This window comes from Vipera ursinii (assembly GCF_947247035.1).
Source record: "Vipera ursinii genome assembly, chromosome: 3".
Taxonomy (NCBI): domain Eukaryota; kingdom Metazoa; phylum Chordata; class Lepidosauria; order Squamata; family Viperidae; genus Vipera; species Vipera ursinii.
The window spans coordinates 183515192-183537964 of record NC_139516.1 but is presented as its reverse complement, the minus strand read 5'-3'; the positions used below and the strand labels follow the sequence as shown (position 1 = coordinate 183537964).

Sequence of the window (22773 nt, the reverse complement as noted above, 5' to 3'; positions counted from 1 at the left end):
TGAGCATTGGGCCCTATCCAACAAGATGCAGTTCAGTAGTGTGAAGATCCTTCACATAGGCAAGAAAAACCAGATGCACAAGCACAGGATAGGCAGTACTTGGCTCAACAGTAATGTCTGTGAGAGGGCTTTAGGTGGCCGGGTGGACCACCACTTAAGTATGAGTCAGCAGTGTTCTGCAGCTGTCAAAAAAACCAACGTAATCCTAGGCTGCATCAAGAGAAAGAGAGTATCAAGATTACAAAAAAGTGATAGTACCACTCTATACTGCACTAGTGAGGCCACAATAGGAATATTGTGTCCAGTTCTGATCATGATATAAAAAAGAACCCGAGACCCTGGAAAGATTGCAGAAAAAAACAACAAAGATGATAAGGGGTCTGGAGACTAAGGAGGAATTTCCTAACAGAATGATTAATCAGTAGAACAACTTGTCTCCTGGAGTTGTGGCTACTCCCAACACTGGAGGTTTTTAAGAGATTGGACAATCAATCACTTGGTTGTCCAAATGGTATAGGGTTTCTTGCCTGAGTTGGGGGATGGACTAGAAATCGTCCAAGGTCCCTTCCAACTCTGTTTTTCTATTATAAGGACTCCCTTGGACAAGGGGTTGGATTAAGTCACCTCCAAGATCCCTTCCAGTTCTATGATTCCATTATACAATAAGGTCTAAAATTAGATTCAAGTTTATTCATACTTAAAGCAGGCCCATTGATTACAGTGGCATAAGCAAATTCTCAGTTTAACAGAGCAATTTAGCATATTTTGGGTATAATGGACAAATTGTATACATAAACTGTCCATAAACTGCATACAAAAAATAATTTCCAAAAGCAAGAGAAGAGTAAGTTTAGGATTGCTGCTGCTACTTCTTAAAGGATGGGTATGAATGTTTATATATTTTGTAAAATGGGGTTGGGCTGAGAAAGCGGCTTTCATGCCTAAAGTGGGTTTAGAATTTGCAGTCTCTCAAGTTTCTAGCATTAACCACTAGACCAGTTTCTGGTTCTAATGACTGCTGGCTTGGGGTGATGACATTTGTAGTCTGGGTCATTTGAAGAGCAACATATTGAGAAAGATTGTAATTGACAATTACTACCATTATTTCTCAGCAGAAGTGCAATCACATCCTCTAGAAAAGGGAAGAATTTTCACACACATCTCTGCTCTTTGTGAACCTTTTTATTGTATTTATTTAAAAGGAGAGAAAAATATCCAGTAGCCAGTTTAAGATAATATGTTTCACAACACATATTGATGAAAATATTTCCATTGTCATAATACTAGCAGATTTGAGAACTATGTATTAATCCAATTAATTTTTTAAAATACAGAATCTGTATTTGACAAAGGCTTGTTTCAAAAGTTTTATCTGAATCCACGTGAAGGAACAGATTCAGGGAGGACCTCAGCAAGGAGGAGCTACTGTTTCAAAAAGAGGCCGTCTTGTACCAATGTAGTTCAGATAGCTTTGGCTGAGATAATCCTGAACATTTTGGTCCACAAACTGGGGATTCTCCTAGTTTCAAAACCTCCTATGAAAACAGAATGTGTTTTGTGGTAAGATGAATGTTTGGCTAAGTCCAACTGGTTCATTAGTAGTGAATTTTCTTGGACTATGAGTCATAGCAATAATGACTCATGCCGTCATCAGCTCCTACGGTAGTTAAAATACCTATAATTCAATCTACATGGAATTATTCTTGAAGATCACTTGTAAACTACAGTTGGCATCGGATGAAACAAAAAGCTAAGGAAAATAGGACAAGAAAATCCTGCTGATGATGTTATCTAGTCTGGTAATGAAACATTCAGAAAATAAATTGAAATAAGCTTGGAGAACAAACCACAGCTAAAACAGAATGACATTTCCTATCTGCTGAATGGTAGGTAATATAGCAGAGACACCCTTATGCTGTGGGAGCTGCACTGGTTACCTGTTGGCTTCTGGGAAAAATTCAAGGTGCTGTTATATTGCAAAAAGCCCTGTATGATTGTTCTCATTATCTTCAGGATCATCCATCTTAGGTAGATTCTGTTTCCCTAACACTTGAAGCCTATGAAGCATGCTGTAATTTCCACACTCTGGATAGTTAAGGATGGAGAAGTCGAGTAGATGACCTTCTCAATCACAGAACCTTAAATGGGGACAGCTTGCCTTATGAAGTCAGAGTAGGACCTTCTTATCATTCAAAATATTATTTAAACATTATTTTCTACAGGATCTTTAGAGGGGAAAGTCCAACATAAAATCGACAGCAGGGATTGATTGATATCAGTGTTGCTGATTTTGTTTTTGTGTTGATTTAGTTGGTGTATTGGTTATAATTATAACTACAAGCCATCTAAAGTAGGTTGATTTAAAATGTTTAAATGAACAACTTACATAAACAACAAAGGCTTTTTCTCTTACAATTATGAAATCACTATTGATTTCAATTTTTATGTATATATCCATTATATTAGTAACAGTATTTATAAGACACTTCTCTTTTTATAAAACCAGATTGTGCCAGATGGATAATCAAGAATCATATTATCTGAAAACTGCATGCCGGAGTCACAGTCAGTATTTTGGCATCAGTATTAAGAAAGCTGTATAGTCAGCAGATTCTTTAGAAGCTATCAAAATCACGGCTATTTAAGGCTCACTAACTGAGGCTAGGAAAAACGTTTTTTAAGAAAAGTATTATAAAACTCCAGTTGTACTGGAAATTTCAATGTCATGTATGTATGTGATAGTCAATATGCTAAGTCATCAGGCTTAGAATTTTTCCTGCTTTTATAGATTTGATGTTATCACTAATTATTGGTTAAATTGAAATTAAATATTTTATCCCATCATCTTTGCTAATAGAAATATTGGTTTAACTGCATTTATCAAGGGACCAGTAGTTTATAGTCTTTCCCCTCACTACCAGTATATGTATTAAATGCACAGAAGGAATTAAATTTTTGCCCTACACTCCAAAAACCTTTATGTAATATGTGTATATTATCACCTTTGCATACAGAAAAAAATATTCTTTCTCTAAAAAAATATTTTTTGAATTCTAATCTAAAAACTTGCAAAATTTTCCATTTCAAGAATTAAATTTAGGTGGGATAATATCGTGATCTAATAAAAGAACCATAGGATCTCCTCTACTAAAGTAAAAAGATGTTAGAACTCCTGTGTGATATATCTGGATAATCCTTAGACCTTAAGTACAGTACATCTACCAAATTATTTAATGACCAATGTTATTTCTTGTTTTATGATTAGACAGTAAATCAGAGACCCTATACACCTAGCAGATGTTGAATTTTCACAAAGATACACAATAATACAGGTCCTGCATATATATTTCCTTTGTGGAATATGTTTCTTGTAAAAAAGCAATGTCAGATTTTAAATTGCACAATTTAATACTTATTAAAATATTTAAATCTTTTATATTCCAGGAAAGTAATAGTAATGTCATCTTAAATTAAAATTCAAAAGGGAGAGGGGTTAGGAAAAAAACCTGCATATGAAGAGTCTAATTTCAGGGATAAAAAAATGGCTGAGGTACATAATAATTTTGGAACTTGTCTACTACTATTTTAAGAAATTTTAAAAAAATTCTTCATATGATTTGTTTCCCAGATTAAAAAAGATAGTTGAAAGAAGATACATAAGCATCATATAAATTATTGTATTTATTTAAATATTTAAAGAGAACAGTACTATCCAAATCAAAAAAATGAAGAAATAGAGCGACTAAGGTTCATTTAAAAACCACAATCATAACATATTAATTTTTTTCTGCTTGATAAGATACTGCAATATCTTGTCTGCCATCAAGAAAATATACATGAATCCAGCACACAATTACTTGAATTTAATTCATTTGATTTACTAAATTATGACCTCCTATTTTTAAAGAGGCTGATAAACTCAATTATCACTTGCTGGTAACTCAGCTAAAAAATTCATTCTATTTTTTCCCCTTTTATAAAATCAAATTAATCTAACTTACATAAAAATCAGTAAAAGTTTGGTGCTACCAAGTTTGAGTAAACTAAATCATGCTCAATATTTTAGACTGCACAATGTATCATAGTTTCCCTGGATGCACTAGATCGCATGCCATTATCACCTTTTATACTCAGTGATTAAGAGGGTCTTGATATAATATGAATATTCTAGATTTGTTTTAAGTGCATGTAGGATAAGACAGAAGTGGTGGACTCTAAGTGTTTTAATGACTTATGCAGGCAGGGAAAACATTTTTTTATAAAACCAACCATGGTATAACATTGTTCAGAATCGCTAATTCCCAGTCCATTAAATGTGGAATAGGAGAATCAATTACTCCAGCTCTTAGATGAGCAGTGGACTCTCATCCCTGAGACTTATCAGGATTATAAACAACCTGAAAGCAAAACAATCCAAAACTTTTTTTCTGAACTGCCCCAGGACCAACCAATTTCAGGGCATACCAATCATCTAAACACAGGTGGTAATGGATCTATGACACCCTTCCTTTTCTGATGATCTCTCCCAGAACAACAAAACTGGAAGGATCTTAAAAGGTTATCTATTCACTACAAGATCTGCTACATCTTCACCCACCTCTGCTGAAGAACTTCTCTGGAAAAAGAAATCACTTCATATGACAGCTTGTTCTACAGTCTCTGTGACTGTACATGACAGCTCATATAGTTAGAATGGTCCTCCTGTCATCTACCTTGAACCCATTCTTCTACTTTTAATCCACTTATTTTGGTCCTGTCTTCTGCATAGAGAATGCATCCTCTCTCTCTTTCAACAGAGCTCCACTTTCATCATTATCTCAGTTTTTAAGGTACAAAATCATCATTTCTGCTTTCTACTCTGAACAAGCCATTGGCATTGTAAAAGAACCACAGAAAACAAAGAACTCAGTGCAAAATTGCTACAAGATTTCTCTAGTCAACCTACATACCATGGGTTTTAATAATTTCATTTGGAAAAATATTTGTAAAAGAGATTCCAAAACCAAGCCAATTTTAATTCTCTTTCAAACCATTGCAACATTCACTATTGCAGCAATAGGTTTTGCAACTTATACATGTTCTGGGCATTAAAAAAGTATCAGCTAAGAAGAATAACATTAATTAAAATTCAGTGTTGCTTGTTATCTGGTTTCTTTAGCATAAAAATGGTATGTCTGGAGATACAACTGAAGGAGAAAGACTATACTTGAGAATGCTGGCTTTTTTAAAAAACCAAAAGAATATATACAAGACTATATAAAATATATACACATATTCTACCAGTGACCAATTTGGGTCAAAATTCCATACAGCTACACTCTGTATAAAATATAAGCACTATTCCATCAAGTCCTTCCATGATATTCCCGTAGTATTCCCTTGAACCCAGTGAGAAATTGCTGTTAAGATGCCCATGCTGCCAGTTGCTGCATATCTTCATCATCTTCCACCCTCTTCTTTGAAGATGCTATAACAAAAGATAATAATTTTTCAGCATACTAGAACAACAAAGATATAGTTTTGTGGTCTCTGGAAAGAATATTTGGATTAGAGGCATTGTGGCTAAAAATTAAGACATATTTTACAAGACACATCTTGTAAAAGGATGACTTCAGTAAACCTATTCAATAAGAATTCTTGCATAGCTTTACATCACATCAGAAGACTTGAATCCAGATGACCAAATCCAAGTTCAGCTTTGGCTACTGCCAAATTATTACTCTGTGTACAATGTATTTTTCAAAATTATTCCAATTACTATTAGTGGTTCTCACTTCCAGTAATTGGAACTGAGAAGGCCATCACTAAGCAAGGAAGGAACATCATGTGATTGCACCGACTTATGATAGCAATTCTGGTTGCCATTTTTAGGCAAATCCCATGCAGTAGCAGCATTCTGTAGTCAAGTGATCACCAAACTTTCTGCCAGCTTCCTCACTGACTTTGCTTGCTGAAAGCTGTGAATGAAGTTTGCAAATGATTATTACATGACACAGGATGCTGTGATGTCATAATTGTGAGCTGGTTGTCAAGTATCCAAATTGGCACCACTTCACCATGGGGACACTGCAACAACCAAAACTATGAAGACCAGTCATAAGTACTCCTCATTCACATCAAGAACTTATATCACTCTTAGATGTTAAGACAGCTACTATTATATTCAGATATGTTAAATTTCTGTGATTTTTCCTTTTATACTTAATATTCTCATATCCTACTTTCATAACAGACTAATTAATATAAGAAACCAATTTACCAGGATGAGAAGGCAATGGGGTAGCTGGGACACTTGGTAAATGAACATTTTTCATCTTATTATTGAGTTCCTCTTCCTCCAGTTCTTCTAATTCTGCCAAAAGTTCATCCTGAAATTTTAAAATTTGGCAGGTTATATTTCAATAAACAATGCCTAAAGTCAACAGAATCTCTAATTACAACAGTCTCACAATTGTAGCCAACCAAGTATAATTGCCTTTATAAACTTTATAAAAGAAACATTATAAGTTTATTTTAGATTTCCAGCATGCCAGGAACCTATACAAATGGATACTTTTAGGACAAACAAATTTTACTGGTGATCTATAGAACAACAGGCAGAGCTGGTGGGCAGAGTTAAATGTGTCATCAGTTTAGAATCCTTGCATTGCCACAAGATATTCAAGTCCAGCCCACCTTGAATTCCATTGACCCTTATCTAGCACCAGTTTAGTAATGACCATTAATTGACCAGATTCTTGTACGAATAAATCTTCTACGATGCAATTTTACGAATGTACCTGATTTTTTGCACCTGACAAGAGATCAAACAAATATTTTAAGTAGCTACTGATTGATAAGAATAAAATAAAATAACATAAAAATATTAAAATTATATTATGGTACTTGACTAAAAATATACTGCTCAAAAAAATAAAGGGAACACAAGACATCCTACTATTAAATACAGTACATTGTGTTGTTTAAGTGTTCCCTTTATTTTTTTGAGCAGTATATATAGTTGAATACAAAAAAAGTCTACAAGTATTTTTTTAAAAAAGAGTTGCTCTACTTTGTGGTCATTCTATTACCCAAAAATGACTCGATGGCTTCAGTCTTTCTGGTTTTGTATAGAGAAGCTATTGATACATACTCACAGTTGCTTCAGTTTAGCGGTAGAAAATGACTCAATTTAAATGATATTAATGAATTCCACTCCAAATAACTCAATGCGTACTGAGCGTGCTTACTAAATGTGTTCATAATGAGGGCAAAAACAGAAAAGTGGGGAAAGAGGGATAGAACAAGACCTCTTGAAGTCTGCCAACTGTTATTCATCACAAGACACAAAGAAAAGGAGTCCATCTTGTTATTCCACCTTTCATTATCTTCTTCATGGGCTAAAATAAGGAGCTTTTTCTATTTTCTGTCTTGAATCACAACCTACAGATGAGGTCCTCAAAACAGAAGAGCTGGTTTGCAAGTATGGTGAAAATGGGAATAGAGAAAAATACAGTAGCTTGACTGTAATCTTCCCTCCTTGCATGTGACACAGCTTCCCTGAATGCCATATGACAATGGAGTGTTACTAAAAGAAGGCATGATTGACAAGCTAGAATAAAATTAGGAATGTACCACACATTGCTACTATCTATGTAGATTCCATCTGATATGTCAGAAATTCAATTATTTTGTCAGAAATTGGAATGTATATTTGCATTGTTTTGACATAGCAATTTGCATTCTCTTATGAATACTTTATTCAGGACAGTCCAGTCTATTTTTCAACAAATATTTCTTCAATCATTTGAGAATTCAAGTGCATTTCAGGAAAAATGTTAAAGCACTTGGAAAAGAGCTAGACAACAATTATAGCAAATGTAAAATTAGCAGTAATATTAATGCCAGGGCCATTTTTGTTCTTAGATGTCAAAACATACCTCATCAAAGTCATCACCAACTCTTCTTGTGAGAGCCTCTGTGATTTCTTGGGCAATATCTTGCTGCTCAGTGATATCTTGCATCATTTCATCAATTTTGTCCAAATCCCTAAGGATAGAAGGAAAGAAGGAATTCTTTAGTAATTTGTATATCATGCTTCAAGACAGGATGGCAGAGCGGATTCCAGTAAAATTATGAGGGTTTCATAAAAATCAATAATCATCAAAAAAGCAACAGCAAAATAGAAATTTAAATTTTGGGGGTGGTATTGAAGGTCTGGGGAAATAGCAAAGATATAATATTATCTACTTTAATGAAGCACTTCAATAAAACAAAGTATAATTAATAAACTCACACTCTTTATAAACCATTATCTTGGCTTAATAGTGTGTTTAAAGGACCATCAAAGACAAATTTAGCCTGTGATAAGGTGAAAGTTGCAGGAAAATGCCTTCAGGTATTCAACTTCCAAATTCCATAATGGCTTTAAACCCTATAAGAGCCTTTGAACTGCTTACAAAAAGTAGTGAATAGAATTATTAATTAAGCAAAACAGATATGTACATAAGGAGCAGTCCCAGTGAGTTTTCAAGCAGTTTGCATTTTGGAGATTTGGAAAACTCTAATTGGGAACTTAAACATGTGTGTCCTAGAGATGGATAAGCCAGAACATCATGAATCATTTCTGGCTTTGTGGATTAACGTATGGAAAGTCACTGTACTATTTTTGGCATGGCTGAACTGGTAAGGTTCATAGAAGGACCAAACATTCAGAAGATTTCTGAAAGATTCTATTTTTCCAGAGTGTGTACCTTCCAGATGTACAAACTTCAATGCCCACAATTCTAAGGAATTACCATTGTAGCAGAAGAATTCTGGAATTTGAATTCCATTCAACTTCAGGTATTCAGTTTAGAGAAGGGCAATATAACATGCAGAAATTTCAGTTGCAGAAATATGTACAACTTGTTGTGACCAGGCCACATTAAACTTACCTGCTGCTGGGTAGGAAATCCCAGAAAAGAATTCAATTTTAGATTAATGTGTAACAGTAAAATCCTAGCAACTTTATCTATATCTGAAGACAAACCTTAGCATCATATACAAGAATGGAACATCATGATTTTTATGCAAAAAAGAAACCCACCAAATAGGTGTAAATGTAAGAGTTAAGGTTATTTTCTGTGGGGTTTGACAATATTTTTGACTTACATGTTTTCATGTACTTTTTTCATGGCCTGAGCAGCATAGCCCATATTCTTGAACACTTCTGTATTTGTGTGGGAATTTTCAAGAGCCTCACGCTGGAATTCAATAGTGGAAAGAGTCCCATCAATTTGGCTCAACTGTTTTTCATACCTCTTTTTTCTTTTCAGTGCCTGCAGTGCAGCTGGTGAAGTAAGAACAGGGAAAATATCTGATAAGTCAAAGCAAAAAATACCTATATGGCTGCTTGAGATCTTAACATCAAATCTGAGACAGATTGCCACATTTACTGAGCAAGCAAATTCAGTGAAGCTAAATAAACAGAGAGGTGGGACATCTATCAGGATACCCAACTGGAGGACACCTAGGTTAAGGAAAACTATACTAAATTCCAAACCATCTTCCCAGTTTATACCATAGGAAAATAATTTGATGATTTAAAGCAGCTTAATTGTTCTTCCTTCTGAAAGGTACCGTATATTCACTTTTTTTCCATTTAACAATAAAATTACTTCTATAAATCAGCAATGTCTTTGGCTGTACATGATAAAGGTTAAGAGATGTGGTCTCCACCACATATTTTAGAATAGAGATCCAACAATCTCTTGCCATTGGCTATAGTGGCACAAGGTATCAGGTTACTTTTAAAACAAATAGAGGGTAGGAAGAATCCAAGATCACTTTGGATAGCCATAAATTTATCGCTAAATATAAATATAATTTTATAAACATAAATTTAATAAATAAATAAATTTCCTTATTGGAGCTGAATGCAATGTTCTTAATCAACATAGCAAATTTAGTGACAGGCCGCGGGGGGGGGGCCCAAATTAAAAGAAAAGGGTTGTTCTGTGATAATGGCCATTTATCGATACTGAGGCATATAGAGACAGGAAGAAGAAACAACATAGAAGCAGTTTGTAACAAAGACTGAGATATAGAGAAGCAGCTAGCTAAAGGCTGAAAATATCTTGGATGTGTATTAGAAGCACAATTTCTCTATGGAACATCTTCTCTTTGCTACAAGGTGATTTTGATTTTTTTTTCTCCATCCTATAAAAGTCATCACTGAACTCTTCCTCCAAAAGAAGCCAAACTCTTGCATCCTTGAACATCTCATTTTGAGGGGAATGCTTGGAATATACTAGTTGGAAAAGTACAACAACTTATGACAAAACTGGTGTGCAGAAATATTGCTTCCATTCACATTTAAAAACTGGAAAGATGAGTCAGATGTGACTATAGCCATCACTCAAAAAAAAGAGAAGAAGAATCAAGGGAACTCTCAAGTTTATAGGACCCAAAGTATGAGAATTTGAAGCTTCAAGCATTTTTTTACTCCTATTAGACCAGGTAGACAACTACCACATATCCTAAGGTCATGTCACATTTTTCAAAAGAATTACAGTACTTAACTTTTGACCTCAAAATATTTAAAAATAAAAGTTTTAGTAGACTACTTTAACTTGAACACATCCGTAGTTCTTAGGATAGACATTTCCTGATCTCACATATGAACTCCCAGCTATCCAATCAAAACTGAATAGTCAAAGTTATGTGACAGTAAGATGGGGAACCTATAAATTTAATAAATAAATAACTTATCTGCAATAGCGGCAAATATCTGTATAAATAAATATGAAACAAATTCCTAATCATCAAACCGCATGAGATTTTTGTAATTTTGTCACAAAACTGGAAATAAATTATTAACCATAATTTGGTTAGAAATTGTAATTGGACACAAGTATCATCTTGTGAGAAATACTGCCACTATATCCAATATGGATATATTGCTTTTATGCAATACTGTCCCCAAGGTTTCCAAAGTTTAATACCAGTCAATGAACAAATTAGCACTGTAAAGTCAAAAACTGAACTATTTAATTCAGAGTCACCACAAGTATGATCTGACAGCAGTGGAGACAGACTTTAAGGCAATGATTCTCAACTTCAACAACTTTCGAACGTGTGGACTTCAACTCCCATCTGATAGTTGCTGATATTGAATCACTAGTTAATGATTTTGATAATAACACTACTTTCTTTATACTGTAAATGTGCATGTCTTGTTTATTGGACTGGCAAATAAACCAAGTTCTAACCCCTAGATTTGACAGTACTGGAAATAAACTTACATCAGAGAAACTCTGAGACTGGTAAAAGAAGATCCCCACTCCAAACAGTCAGAAAAAGTAGAAAGCCAGATAAGGAGAATCAGAGACTAATCTGAAATAGACATAATGCCACAGGTCATAATTCTACATAATTTTGTTTTAAAACCATGCCATGATTTGTGGAAATCAGATAATCTTTAATTTATATAAAGATTATAAAATGTATAAGATTATGATTTACATTATAAAATTTTAAGATTCTCTCTCTCTCTCTCTCTCTCTCTCTCTCGTGTGTGTGTGTGTGTGTGTGTGTGTGTGTGTGTGTGTGTGTACATACATACATACTTTCTGACATGCATTTTTTTCCTTAAAAATGAGTTTCAAGCAAGCACAGGATTTATTATAGAGATATAATTATAGACATTTTGGGATTCTTGTCCAGTTAGGAGCTAAAGAAAATGAGATCAATAGTTTTTTCTCACAAATAATTGCATACATTAAAGCTACCATTATAACCATAATCAATGCTTTGATCATGACATAATAGAAGGCAGACAGTCTGGAAAGATACATAAAAATTTAGAAAAAAATTCAGAATTTCATTAATTTCTGCAAACATCACAAAACCTCCTAAATCCCCATAATATTTATTTACTGTTATTTGTGAAGGATTATAGGCTGCTTTAACTGCAAATACTCTAAATAATGAACATTCTGAATTTATGGGATTTTTTTAAAAAAAAACAAATATAATAAAAGAAAAGCTAATAATCATAATAGCCTTCACCCAGATCACAGTGAAAATATTATTTTCCACAATAAAATCCATAGTGCAGACTGAGAACCTACCCTATGTCAAATCTCTAGGAAATAGCCCACTAATCAGCCATTCTGGGAGGGCTGCCAAGAAACAACTGGTTTTCCAGAGAGAAAGAACAAAAAGTTCCTTTACATAAACAGACCTGGGGTTCTCTAGTTTCCACTAACATTTGCAAGTTTGAATTGCATTTATTTTGTGCTTTCTTAAAACTTAACTAGATAGAATATTGAACAACAATTGATGAACAGTTTTTAATTCTACTTGTGAAAATAGAATCAAGTGAAAATTAAACTATATCTTGAAAGGAGATTCTGGAATTTTGTAGTTTATAAAATAAAAAGGCCTTGTGTCCTGTTCCTGCCAATCAATGTTTCCATAAGCAAGTACACACAGAACTTCTTTAATCATTTAAACACTAAATATCTAATAGAATTTGAAAAGTGGTAGATGGGCTATAGTCCACATCTATGAAAATACTTATTCCCAATTACAACCATTCAGTGACCATTCAAAGTTATGACGCCACCAAATAAAGTGACATATTATTGGTCTTTGCACATACAACTGTCGCACCATCTCTGTAGTCACATGATCACAATTCAGATTCTGTGTTGCTAACTAAAGTTGTCCTTTCTCAAAAAGCAGAAAACAAAAGATTCCTGTTAATATTTACCATTTTTGCCCTGAGTGACAAATGATAAAAAGGATGGGGGAGTTTATCAAAGCTAAATCTTGTACCACTATTATTATGATCCAAAACTGAATCTCCCATATCATAAGCAAACAAGAATCAGCATTTAATAAGACTTCTATGTAGCACCAAAAATCCTATTTAGGCATCTTCATCTTAGATTGCAATTAGACTTTATACATCAAAGATATAAATGAGGAGGGAAGTTATTCCTTTATAATAAGAATTCAGTAAAGTATTTTCTCTGTTCACATGTTTAAAGTCTGCAGATTGACTGAAAAAAATGGCTTTCTCTCAAGACTAGGAGAAAAGTAACATATTTTGCTACATAGCTTTCTGGTCTACTTAGCAATCTCTGTTTGTGAACATGCAGCCAGGCTTATTCTGTGGTAACTTGAAACTCCTCTGCTGTTATTCAACTTCAGTAACAAGTCATGGCAATGTCATCATACACTTGGATGCTAATCATCATCAAGAGGTTTGCAACACATTCACTCACTGCTATCTTGCTATTACCACTGGAGTATTTTCCTGAAGTTTTACCAAAAAAAAATTTCTATCCCTCTTTGGAACAAAATTGTTGATAATATTCATGAGAAACACGATAGTTATCCTATTAGAGCACATTTTACTGGATTTCAAAAGCATCTAAATTCTACAGATATTCAAATCTTTGAAAGTATGAACAGTTATCAGAATATATTAAGGCTTTGTCCATTTCGTCCACAACTTCTGCCTGTTTGATACAAATGGAAATTTAACTGAATGTGGCGGCAGGATTCTCAGACTGCAGGTTGGCAATGGCAACTGTGGCTGGGCCTGAGGTGGAATGGCTGCGGCATCCTCGGGCATAGTTGTAGCCTAGCCAAAGGGCAGAAATGGAGAGAGATAGGTGTGGTGGTGGGGGATTTGGAAGCAGTCCTTTACTGTGGCTTAGGGCCGGAAGGGACCAGGCCTGGAATGGCTTGATTGAGGTGGGTATTTACTTAACAATCCACAAATCTAACTTAAAATGGCAATAAAGGCTGCTGAAATTGCAGTTGTTAAATGATGCAGCCGTGTAATATCTCACTTTATCATCACACGGCTTAGTGATGGAAATTCTGATCCCAACTGTGGTTGTAATTCAAGGATTACTTGCATTTTGGGTTTTCCCACGTTCTTCTATTTACTGATGCATTAGTTTCAGTAGAGAAAAAAGAAGAAAAATACATAGAATGAAATGAAATGTTGGGGAGAACATGAAGTTTTTGCCCTGGATTTGTCTGAGACTTAAGATCTGTGGTGGGATTCAGCCAGTTTGCACCACTTCAGCAGAACCGGTAGCTAATTTTTTGTTGCCCAGGCCCAGAATGGACTTCTGGAAGTGGTTGTTCACATATATGAATCCCACCACTGCTTAAGACGCTATATTTCATTTTCCACATGTTTATCTCATGCTATACAACTTAAGTTTAAGAATGGTCACATAACACAGAGATACATCTAGGCAATTCCAAATAATTGAATAAGCATTACAATCACATTCACCAAATGCTGTTAACAAAGTTACCCCCTGCATTTCTGTGGTTACGTATTTGTAGTAACATATTCAATAATCTCTGAAATAGTAACTGGGGGAGTATTATACAAATGCTATGGGACAAAATTTACAGAACCCAAAATACCTTGTTATTTGTGTGGCAACTATGAAATGGAATTATAGGTGGTTAGTTTTTATGCCTCCCAGAATAATGTCACATTGTGTGCTCTTTCTGGCCCCTTTTCATCATATACCAGTAACTTCCCTATCTACAACTTGCATACAATGCTAGATTTCCTTTATCTACTTCCCAAAAAGAAAAACATAAAAACTGAACAAAAACCTGGGAGATTTAGTATCCTTTACTTGAACCACAAAGTAGATTCTTTTCTTGATTTATGGTTGAAGCAAAACCCAAGTACTGTAGCAATACAGTACTTTTTAATATAATTGTACACATAAATAGACTAACACAAGTAAACATTGCTTTTCTTGAGCGTACATTTGCCCACTCAGTCTTTCCTTTATAATTATAACATAATCTACGAGTAATAATAACAATCTTGTCTTCAAATTGCAGCACTCTCTCAAACACTTAACATTTTCATGGGCCTGTAATCAATGTCTGGGTTCAACATTACATTAAATATGTAATAAATCTGGGACCTGTTTAACTCAGATACTGTGGTTTTAAAACTATGGTTCATGAATTAATACAAAGTGTAACTTAGCTACTATAAAGCACCATGAGGCAACATATAGGTTCAGTGCTATAGCTATTGCTACTGTAGCTTATTCAATAAAATAATGAAACAAATGATGGTTAAATGCAATCTATATGAATTCAACTAATGAACCACACTTAATAATAAACCTTTACAACATGTGTACATTGAGATTAGCTGAGCCTCCCCCCCCCCGTGCTCTCTCCCCCCAACACACAGAGACAACAAACCCTCCATCCTACCACACCATGTGAACCAACTACACCACACACCGGCCTCCCAAGTCAATTCTTCATAAATTCACAGAGATTATGTCCCATTTAAAAGCCTAACAGCCCATGGATAAAAGCTATTTTTCAGCCTGCTGGTACGGCTAGCTATATTCCTATATCTCCTACCGGATGGATAGATGATGATATTATTATTATTATTATTATTATTATTATTATTATTATTATTATTATTATTATTATTATTATTATTATTATTAGCTTATGGCTAGGAAATCTAGACTTTTTTGTGCATTTTTAGTCACTCCAAAGCCCCAATTTATATATTTGCCTTTGCCAGCTGGTATGTCATATGCACTTATACATCCATGCTGAGCAATATCGTTCCAGACATGTCATCTGCCAGATTGTTTACCAATACTTTCAAGATCTGGTGAAAAGCATTATAAATAACTTGTTCATTTTGAGGACTATGCATATAATGGTCAAGCAGGACACATCCAGTGAAGAGCAAATATAAGCAGAATCATTTATCATCTTCTTAACCAACTTATACAACCAATTCTTTCAACTAATAATTCTCAAGCTTCCATTAGGATTCTTATCAAAACTACAAGAATCTGCTATATCAGAAGTATAGCTGTATATATAACAGAGTTGGAAGGAAACTTGGAGGTCAACCAGTTAAACCCCCTGCTCAAGCAGGAGACCCTACCATTTCAAATGACTATCCAATCTCTTCTTAAAAACCTCCAGTAATAAAGCACCCAAAATCTCTGGAGACAAGCCATTCCACTGGTTGTTCTCACTGTCAGGAAATTCCTCCTTAGTTCAGGGTTGGTTCTCTCCTTGATTAGTTACATCCATTGCTTCTTTTCCTGCATTCAGGTGCTCTGATGTTATATTATCCATTATTTAGGACAGGATTTTCCAAAGTGGCCAATATCAATCCACAAAGGTTGATGGGATTACCCATTATTGTTATTATGGTTAGTTGCACGGTCAACCAGATGTTCAAACTGGTTTTGGTATTTTTGTCCACCTACTGAGTCCTTCGCAAAGACCTGGAATAGGAGATGTGGATGTTTGATGTTGTAAAAAGTATTGTCGAACATGCAAGCTGTTCTAAGTAAAGCTGCCTTTTGCAATTGACTGATGTTTTGTTGTTGTTGTTCACACTATTAGTAAAGTAGTATTTATTTTTTTAAAAAGAGTCAACACATTTTAAAAATGGTTTAGCCCTCCCCCCCATCTCTGTGAGATATTGGAAATAAGTTATGTAAAGGGGGTTGGCACTTTGTCTGCACCATATATTTAGAACTGAACAGAATGGAACCAAATTTGGTGTGGAGAAAAAATCAGCAAAACACAGCTCTAGGTCTAGGACACATGTCTGCAACCCGCGGCTCCAGAGCCGCATGCGGCTCTTTCAGCCGTCTCCTGCGGCTCCAGTCCTCTGCCATGTGCAGTTCAAAAAAAGAAAAGTGGGACTAAAAAAGTTCAACCAATCAATTCAAATATGCAGGGTAAGTGCATATCTCGCCTTGGTTCCACTCTTCAGTCAAACCCTGTTCTGTGCATGCGCACATGTATACGCATTTTTTGCGGCTCCCAGTTTTTCCTTTTGTGAAGGAACCGGTTCCGAGTGGCTCTTTCACTGTTTCAGGTTGCTGACCTCTGGTCTAGGACTTTGGAAAAAGATAAAATAATCCTGAAAAATTCCCCCCCCCCATAAATTCCTATGGGAGACACAAGTGGGCTGTGACTGAGAAAGATGGTCACTGCATCATTCTAAGCCCTCCCCATTCTTCCCTCCAGGTCATGTGACTCAGTGAAGTTTATATATACAGTATTGCACCCAGTGCTTTCCAGTATATACACAGAAATGTATACAGATATAACACAAGGTGATAACTGAAAAACACATATACAGATACATTATTTTGTTACACAGACAGCTGACAAGCCAATGCTGGTAAAGGTGCCTGAAAGAAACAATGCTCTGCACACTTTTCCCACCTTTCTTTTAAAAAAAACACTGCTATAGCCTTATCATGTATTTCTTATCTTTTATGGCAGGAAACCTTTAGATTTTGGTGATAATGGTTGAAGCAGGTTTTAGAGCTCAAAAAAAGGGATTCAAAAGGAATGGAGGAAACTGGGAAGTCTTGAATCCAAGACTTTGCTCTCTTGCCCTGCCCAATCCCAGAAGATTCTCTTAAAGAGTTTTTAAAGTCATGCTTTTCTGATCTAGGACACAAACCACCACGAGATGTGCAAGGAATATCTTAGATTTCCTACTACACAATAAGAATTTGCCCTCCATCCTTGGAGGGCAAATAATTTATTTTGTCAATGAAGATACCATCTATCTCACTGTCAAAGCGACTCTGGGCAGTGTATAGTTAAAAACCAACCCAACCTCTATGTTAAAACTAAATTGACTACCATTTTGTAACATACAGTGTCACACAGTTTGTGATTTCAGTTGGGATAAAATGTAATCTAAAATCAGAACTCTACACAGTGGTGGGATTCAGCCAGTTCGCACCACTTCGGCAGAACTGGTAGCTAATTTTTTGTTGCCCAGGCCCAGAATGGACTTCCGGAAGCGGCATCCACACAGAGAACCAGTTGTTCACACATTTGAATCCCGCCACTGACTCTGCAGCTGCTTTTTCTGTGCTTGCAAATCCATTCTAGCTAGCCAAAAAAATAGTTTCAGGAAGTGTGTTCTAAATTTATATAATTGCATATTAGCTACCTTCAGTATAACAAAAACATTGATTCCACTTTAATGAGAAGCTGAACAAATCATTTTTTATTAAAAACTGTACACTTACAACCATTTGTTTAATGACTGTTTTGAAGTCACAACATCACTGAAAAAAAGTGATGACTTATGACCATTTTTCACACTTACAACTGCTGCAGCATCCCTATACTGCCCTGGGGACCATAATATTACACCTTTAGACTTTAGTAGCACGATGTAAAACACAATGACTTGATTTCAAAACATATCTATTTCACGTTTTTTTCCCTGATTACACCTAACCACAATACAAATATACCCTGATGTTTTTTTTATTTCCTGCCCCAATGACTCTGCTGTCAGCTCCCAAGTGAGATGGCCCAACATCATCCTTATTCATACTAGTGTTAAATCAGTGCTTTTCTCCCAATTTCAACATTTATTTATTTTATTTATTTATTTAGATTTTTATACCGCCTTTTCCCGAAGGACTCAGGGCGGTTTACAGGGTATTTAAAAGACATTGTCTTCAAGCTTTTTAAAATGTTAGGTTTTGCAACTCTTTACTTTAAAAGAATACCACATCACATCACATTACAAAAAAAGAGATTGAAACTTTGGAAAAAGTGCAAAGAAGAGCAACTAAGATGATTAAAGGCCTGGAGATTAAAACATATGAAGAACGGTTGCAGGAATTGGGTATGCCAGTCTAGAGAAAGGAAAGACTAGTAGGGACATGATAGCAGTATTCCAGTACTTCAGAGGCTGCCACAAGGAGGAGGGGGTCAATTTATTTTTCAAAGCACCAGAAGGCAGAACAAGAAACAATGGATAGAAACTAATCAAGGAGAAAAGCAACCTGGAATTAAGGAGAAACTTCCTAACAGTGAGAACAATTAACCAGTGGAACAGCTTGCTGTCAGAAGTTGTGGGTGCTTCATCACTAGAGGTTTTTAAAAAGAGATTAGACAGCCACTTGTCTGAAATGGTATAAGATCTCTGGTGTGAGCAGAGGGCTGGACTAGAAGACCTCCAAGGTCCCTTCCAGCTCTATTCTGATTGAAAGATTGATAAAAGGGGCAGGGGTCAAAAATTTGATTCAGTATGGCAGGTACAGTATGTAAATGTTACACATGCACTTTTTTATATTCATCCATGTACATCACAGGTATTCAATCTTGTGGTGGCAGTTGCCATCTTGATTTTTTTGATATATCTCACTCCCACATATGCCTTGTCTTGGAGTTATTTAACTCCAGTGATTTGAAACAGAAAAGGGAAGTGTCATGATGTATTTACTTATATATATTTATATAAATTTGCTTATTAAAATTATATAACTAAATATATATATTTACTTCTCACACAAGTGACATTTTAAGCATGCATGTAAAATTTCACACCTGAATCCTAAAAAACACTTTGTTTATACCGTGAATAAATGTTATTTAGAAAGAACATTGGAATACCTGAAAGGCCAGGCTAGGGACAGCTTGTCAGTTGGAAATTTATCTATGTGGACACTAGGAGTCAAAAACAACTCAATGACATATACTCAATTCAAAAATAAGTCCTACTCAGTAAGTTGGATTTCTTAAGGCACAACTATCCTTACATAAGGATTCTTAACAAAGACAATATTAGCAATGCCCTAAAAAAGATCAAAACAGTAGATTAGTAGATAACCTTAAAAGTTTTATTCAAAAAGCAAGGCATTATTCTGAATACCATTACACAGAGAGAAAATTTCTATTACTGTAATTGCTTAAGTCTACTTATTTATTGAACCATCCACAATCAAAACTTCCTAGCAGGTATTAAGTTCACATACAAAGCAATCTGGAAAGAAATACCAGCAGAAGCATTCAAAATAGTTCAGGGCAAAGCTGGTGAAGTCTTGTGGAAGTTTCTATTCCTGGAAAATAAATTTATGATGGAAGAGTACAAGATTTCTGGCAATAAAGTCCTCAGGGTAGCATTTAAAAGCAGGAACCGATCTGAAGGCTAAAATCTTTAAATGTAGGGCTGATGATTACCTTAAAAATTAAGCACAATGGAATATTTTAAATGTAGGAAGGGGGCACACAAGATCATTAAGCTCAGTGTTTAAATTTATTTCACTGAGGCTTATTTCTCCTATAGCTGTGGTGGTGAATCTATGGCATGCGTGAGCCCTCTCTGTGGCCACACACGCCATTGCCCCAGTCCTAGGCCATCAGCTGGGTTTTATAAAACCTTTTCGCTTTACGCCTCCGCCGCAAATATGCCAAAAAAAAACATTCAATTTCAATTTGTCCAGGAAAAAAAAAGATCTCGCAAAGTTGGAATTGATAGATTGAACTTTTTAGTCCCACCCAGTCTGCTGTTACCACAGCAGCCATGCCCACCCAATGGGCCACGCCTACCCAATTGGCCACACACCCCCAATGGGCCACATCCACCCGGCCTCCGACGATACATAAGTGGGTTTGGGGTTGCAGTTTGGGCACTCGGTCTCTAAAAGGTTCGCCACCACTGTCCTATAGGATGTGAAAACAAGAAAGGAAACATCTTACATAGGAAAGAAAGCATTTTCATCCTGGGTAGACCCACACATTATGATTGTCAAAGGGAGTGCTGAGCTTCAAATATAGCAAGGGCCAAATCCGAACTCACCGACCCACAAACGACAATCTCCAGCGCTCAAATTATAACTCTGTTCAGCCAAACATTTAAAATTAAGCAGAAGCAATGCAACGCAAGTGCCAGAATTTAAAAAAAGACAGCGACCAACCTCCGTGTATAAAAAGAAACCACTATACCAGGGGTAGGCAACCTCGGCTCTTTTATGACTCATGGACTTCAACTCCCAGAATTCCTGAGTCAGCGTAGCTGACTCAGGAATTCTGGGAGTTGAAGTCCATGAGTCATAAAAGAGCCGAGGTTGCCTACCCCTGCACTTATACCGAATAGAAAAAGTCTCTCACGTACTTAAGGAAACAGTGCCCGAGGTCAGATTTTGCAATACAAAGTCGCTTTCTGCCCTTCCCCATAACCAACCCAATAACGATACTTTTTTTTTAAAGTCGTGGACAACTGCCTAAAACCAGGAGTTTAACCGTGTGACAAGGCTTTGTACTCGGCTCACGCTTGGGGAGGGGGGACGGGGGAGGGGGTGTCGATTCCGAAAGTCCCAACGTCTCAGCGATGTACTACTCTTTTTATCACCTCGACTTCAGATTCAGGCCTGCTAATGGAGAAAACCCACCTCGCTTGTCTCGGGTGCCGTGTTTCTTAGCCAGGGCCAGTTCCTTGGCGACCCTGGCTTCCAGGTATTCCTGCTTCTTGGTCAGCATTTCTTCCGTCTCCCGCAGCCGCGCCAGAGCCTCCTGCGGCGAGGGCCCGCCTTTCCCTTTCCCCTTGGAGTAGCCAGAGCCCCCGCCGCCCTTGAAAAACTTCTGGATCTTGCTCATGTTCGCTCCGTCGTATCGGTCCGCCTCTGAAGGGAAGTCGGCCCGAACACCCGCCAACTCCTTCGGGGTTTTCTGTTTTGTTTTGTTTTGTTTTGTTTTCCCCGAGAACTAACGAGCGACGGCCAACTCTATCCGCATTCCCTAATCCGGTCCGGTCGCGCAAGCGGAGAAACGCCTCAAAGGAAGGAAGCTGGCGCGGCTCTGGAGACCGACGGCCGAGTCACGTGACCCGCGCGCACCTGCGACAGGTGCTGCGAGCGGGGAACGCGTCTCGAATGGCATCCGCGGAAACCCTCAAGGGCTCGCTTGGGGAGGAAGCCGCGCGCCCAATAAAAAGGAGAAATGGTGGATTGGTAACGTGGAAAATCTTGGACTTGCTCCCCGTCCCCCTCCCCTTCCCCCACCGCCGGAACATGCCGTCCCGAGCTGTAACAAAACTCCCGTTCCTGAAGTTTGGATAAATAAGTCAGGTATTTCCGGCGTAGGTGCAAAGCAAGTTATTCCAGAGCTAAGCACTATTTATAGAGAGTTTTGCCGTTAAGTCACAGAAATTGCATTCCTGTTTCAAACTCCATTTAGTGTTGTTGCGTTTTTACGTCGAAACATTGAACGTGGGGTAAAAGTCGAACGCACGTTAGAACTAAAAAATGAAACTTGATTGCCATTGGGATAAAAGAGGCTAAAGCGTTCGGCGTCAGGCTTCAGTGAAATACTAACTGAAAAGGAAAGATTTACGATGGACGTAACTTTCTTCACTCGATGCAGTGTTGTGTTCAGCCGAAAGTTGACGAGTACATAATATAGTGGAACTCTTACCACTTTTTACAAACTATATTTTGTCAAGGCTTGGTTGCTGGCTCATATTAAATTGTGATCAACCTCAATCCCAGATTCTCCCTAGCATTTGCTATTAACAAACCAGTTATCTGCTTATTAACGGAAAAAACAAAAAAAAACCATGCACTTTTCCTAAATGATTCTAAATGTCCGTTAAATTTTATTTTTTTAGCTCATATAATAGAAGCAATCCGTAGGGCCAGGGGTAGGCAATCTCGGCTCTTTTATGACTCGTGGACTTCAACTCCCAGAATTCCTGAGCCAGCCAAGCTGGCTCAGGAATTCTGGGAGTTGAAGTCCACGAGTCATAAAAGAGCCGAGGTTGCCTACCCCTGCGTAGGTCAATGGATTCTTGTTGAATCACAAATTCATTTCATAGTTGTGTCAGAAGTGAATGAAAGACTTCTACGAAATCCTAAACTGAAGTCTAGAATGGAGAAACCGAAAAATCTCCAGAAGGAAACGTAAAATTAGTTCGCAGTTGTTGCTGGGATAACG

The 22773-nt window shown here is 36.5% G+C and overlaps 1 protein-coding gene across 1 annotated transcript; it reads right to left on the bottom strand.

Annotated features, from left to right (window-relative positions):
- Nucleotides 1–1454: 1454 nt before the first annotated feature.
- Nucleotides 1455–22343, bottom strand: CHMP4C (charged multivesicular body protein 4C). Its single transcript, XM_083359543.1, has 5 exons — nt 21234–22343; nt 9133–9310; nt 7920–8028; nt 6260–6368; nt 1455–5467 (listed from the first exon to the last, which is right to left on the bottom strand). Exons 1-5 carry the CDS (start codon nt 21436–21438, stop codon nt 5403–5405), a joined length of 666 nt encoding a protein of 221 aa, XP_083215669.1. The 5' UTR covers nt 21439–22343; the 3' UTR covers nt 1455–5402.
- Nucleotides 22344–22773: the final 430 nt, after the last annotated feature.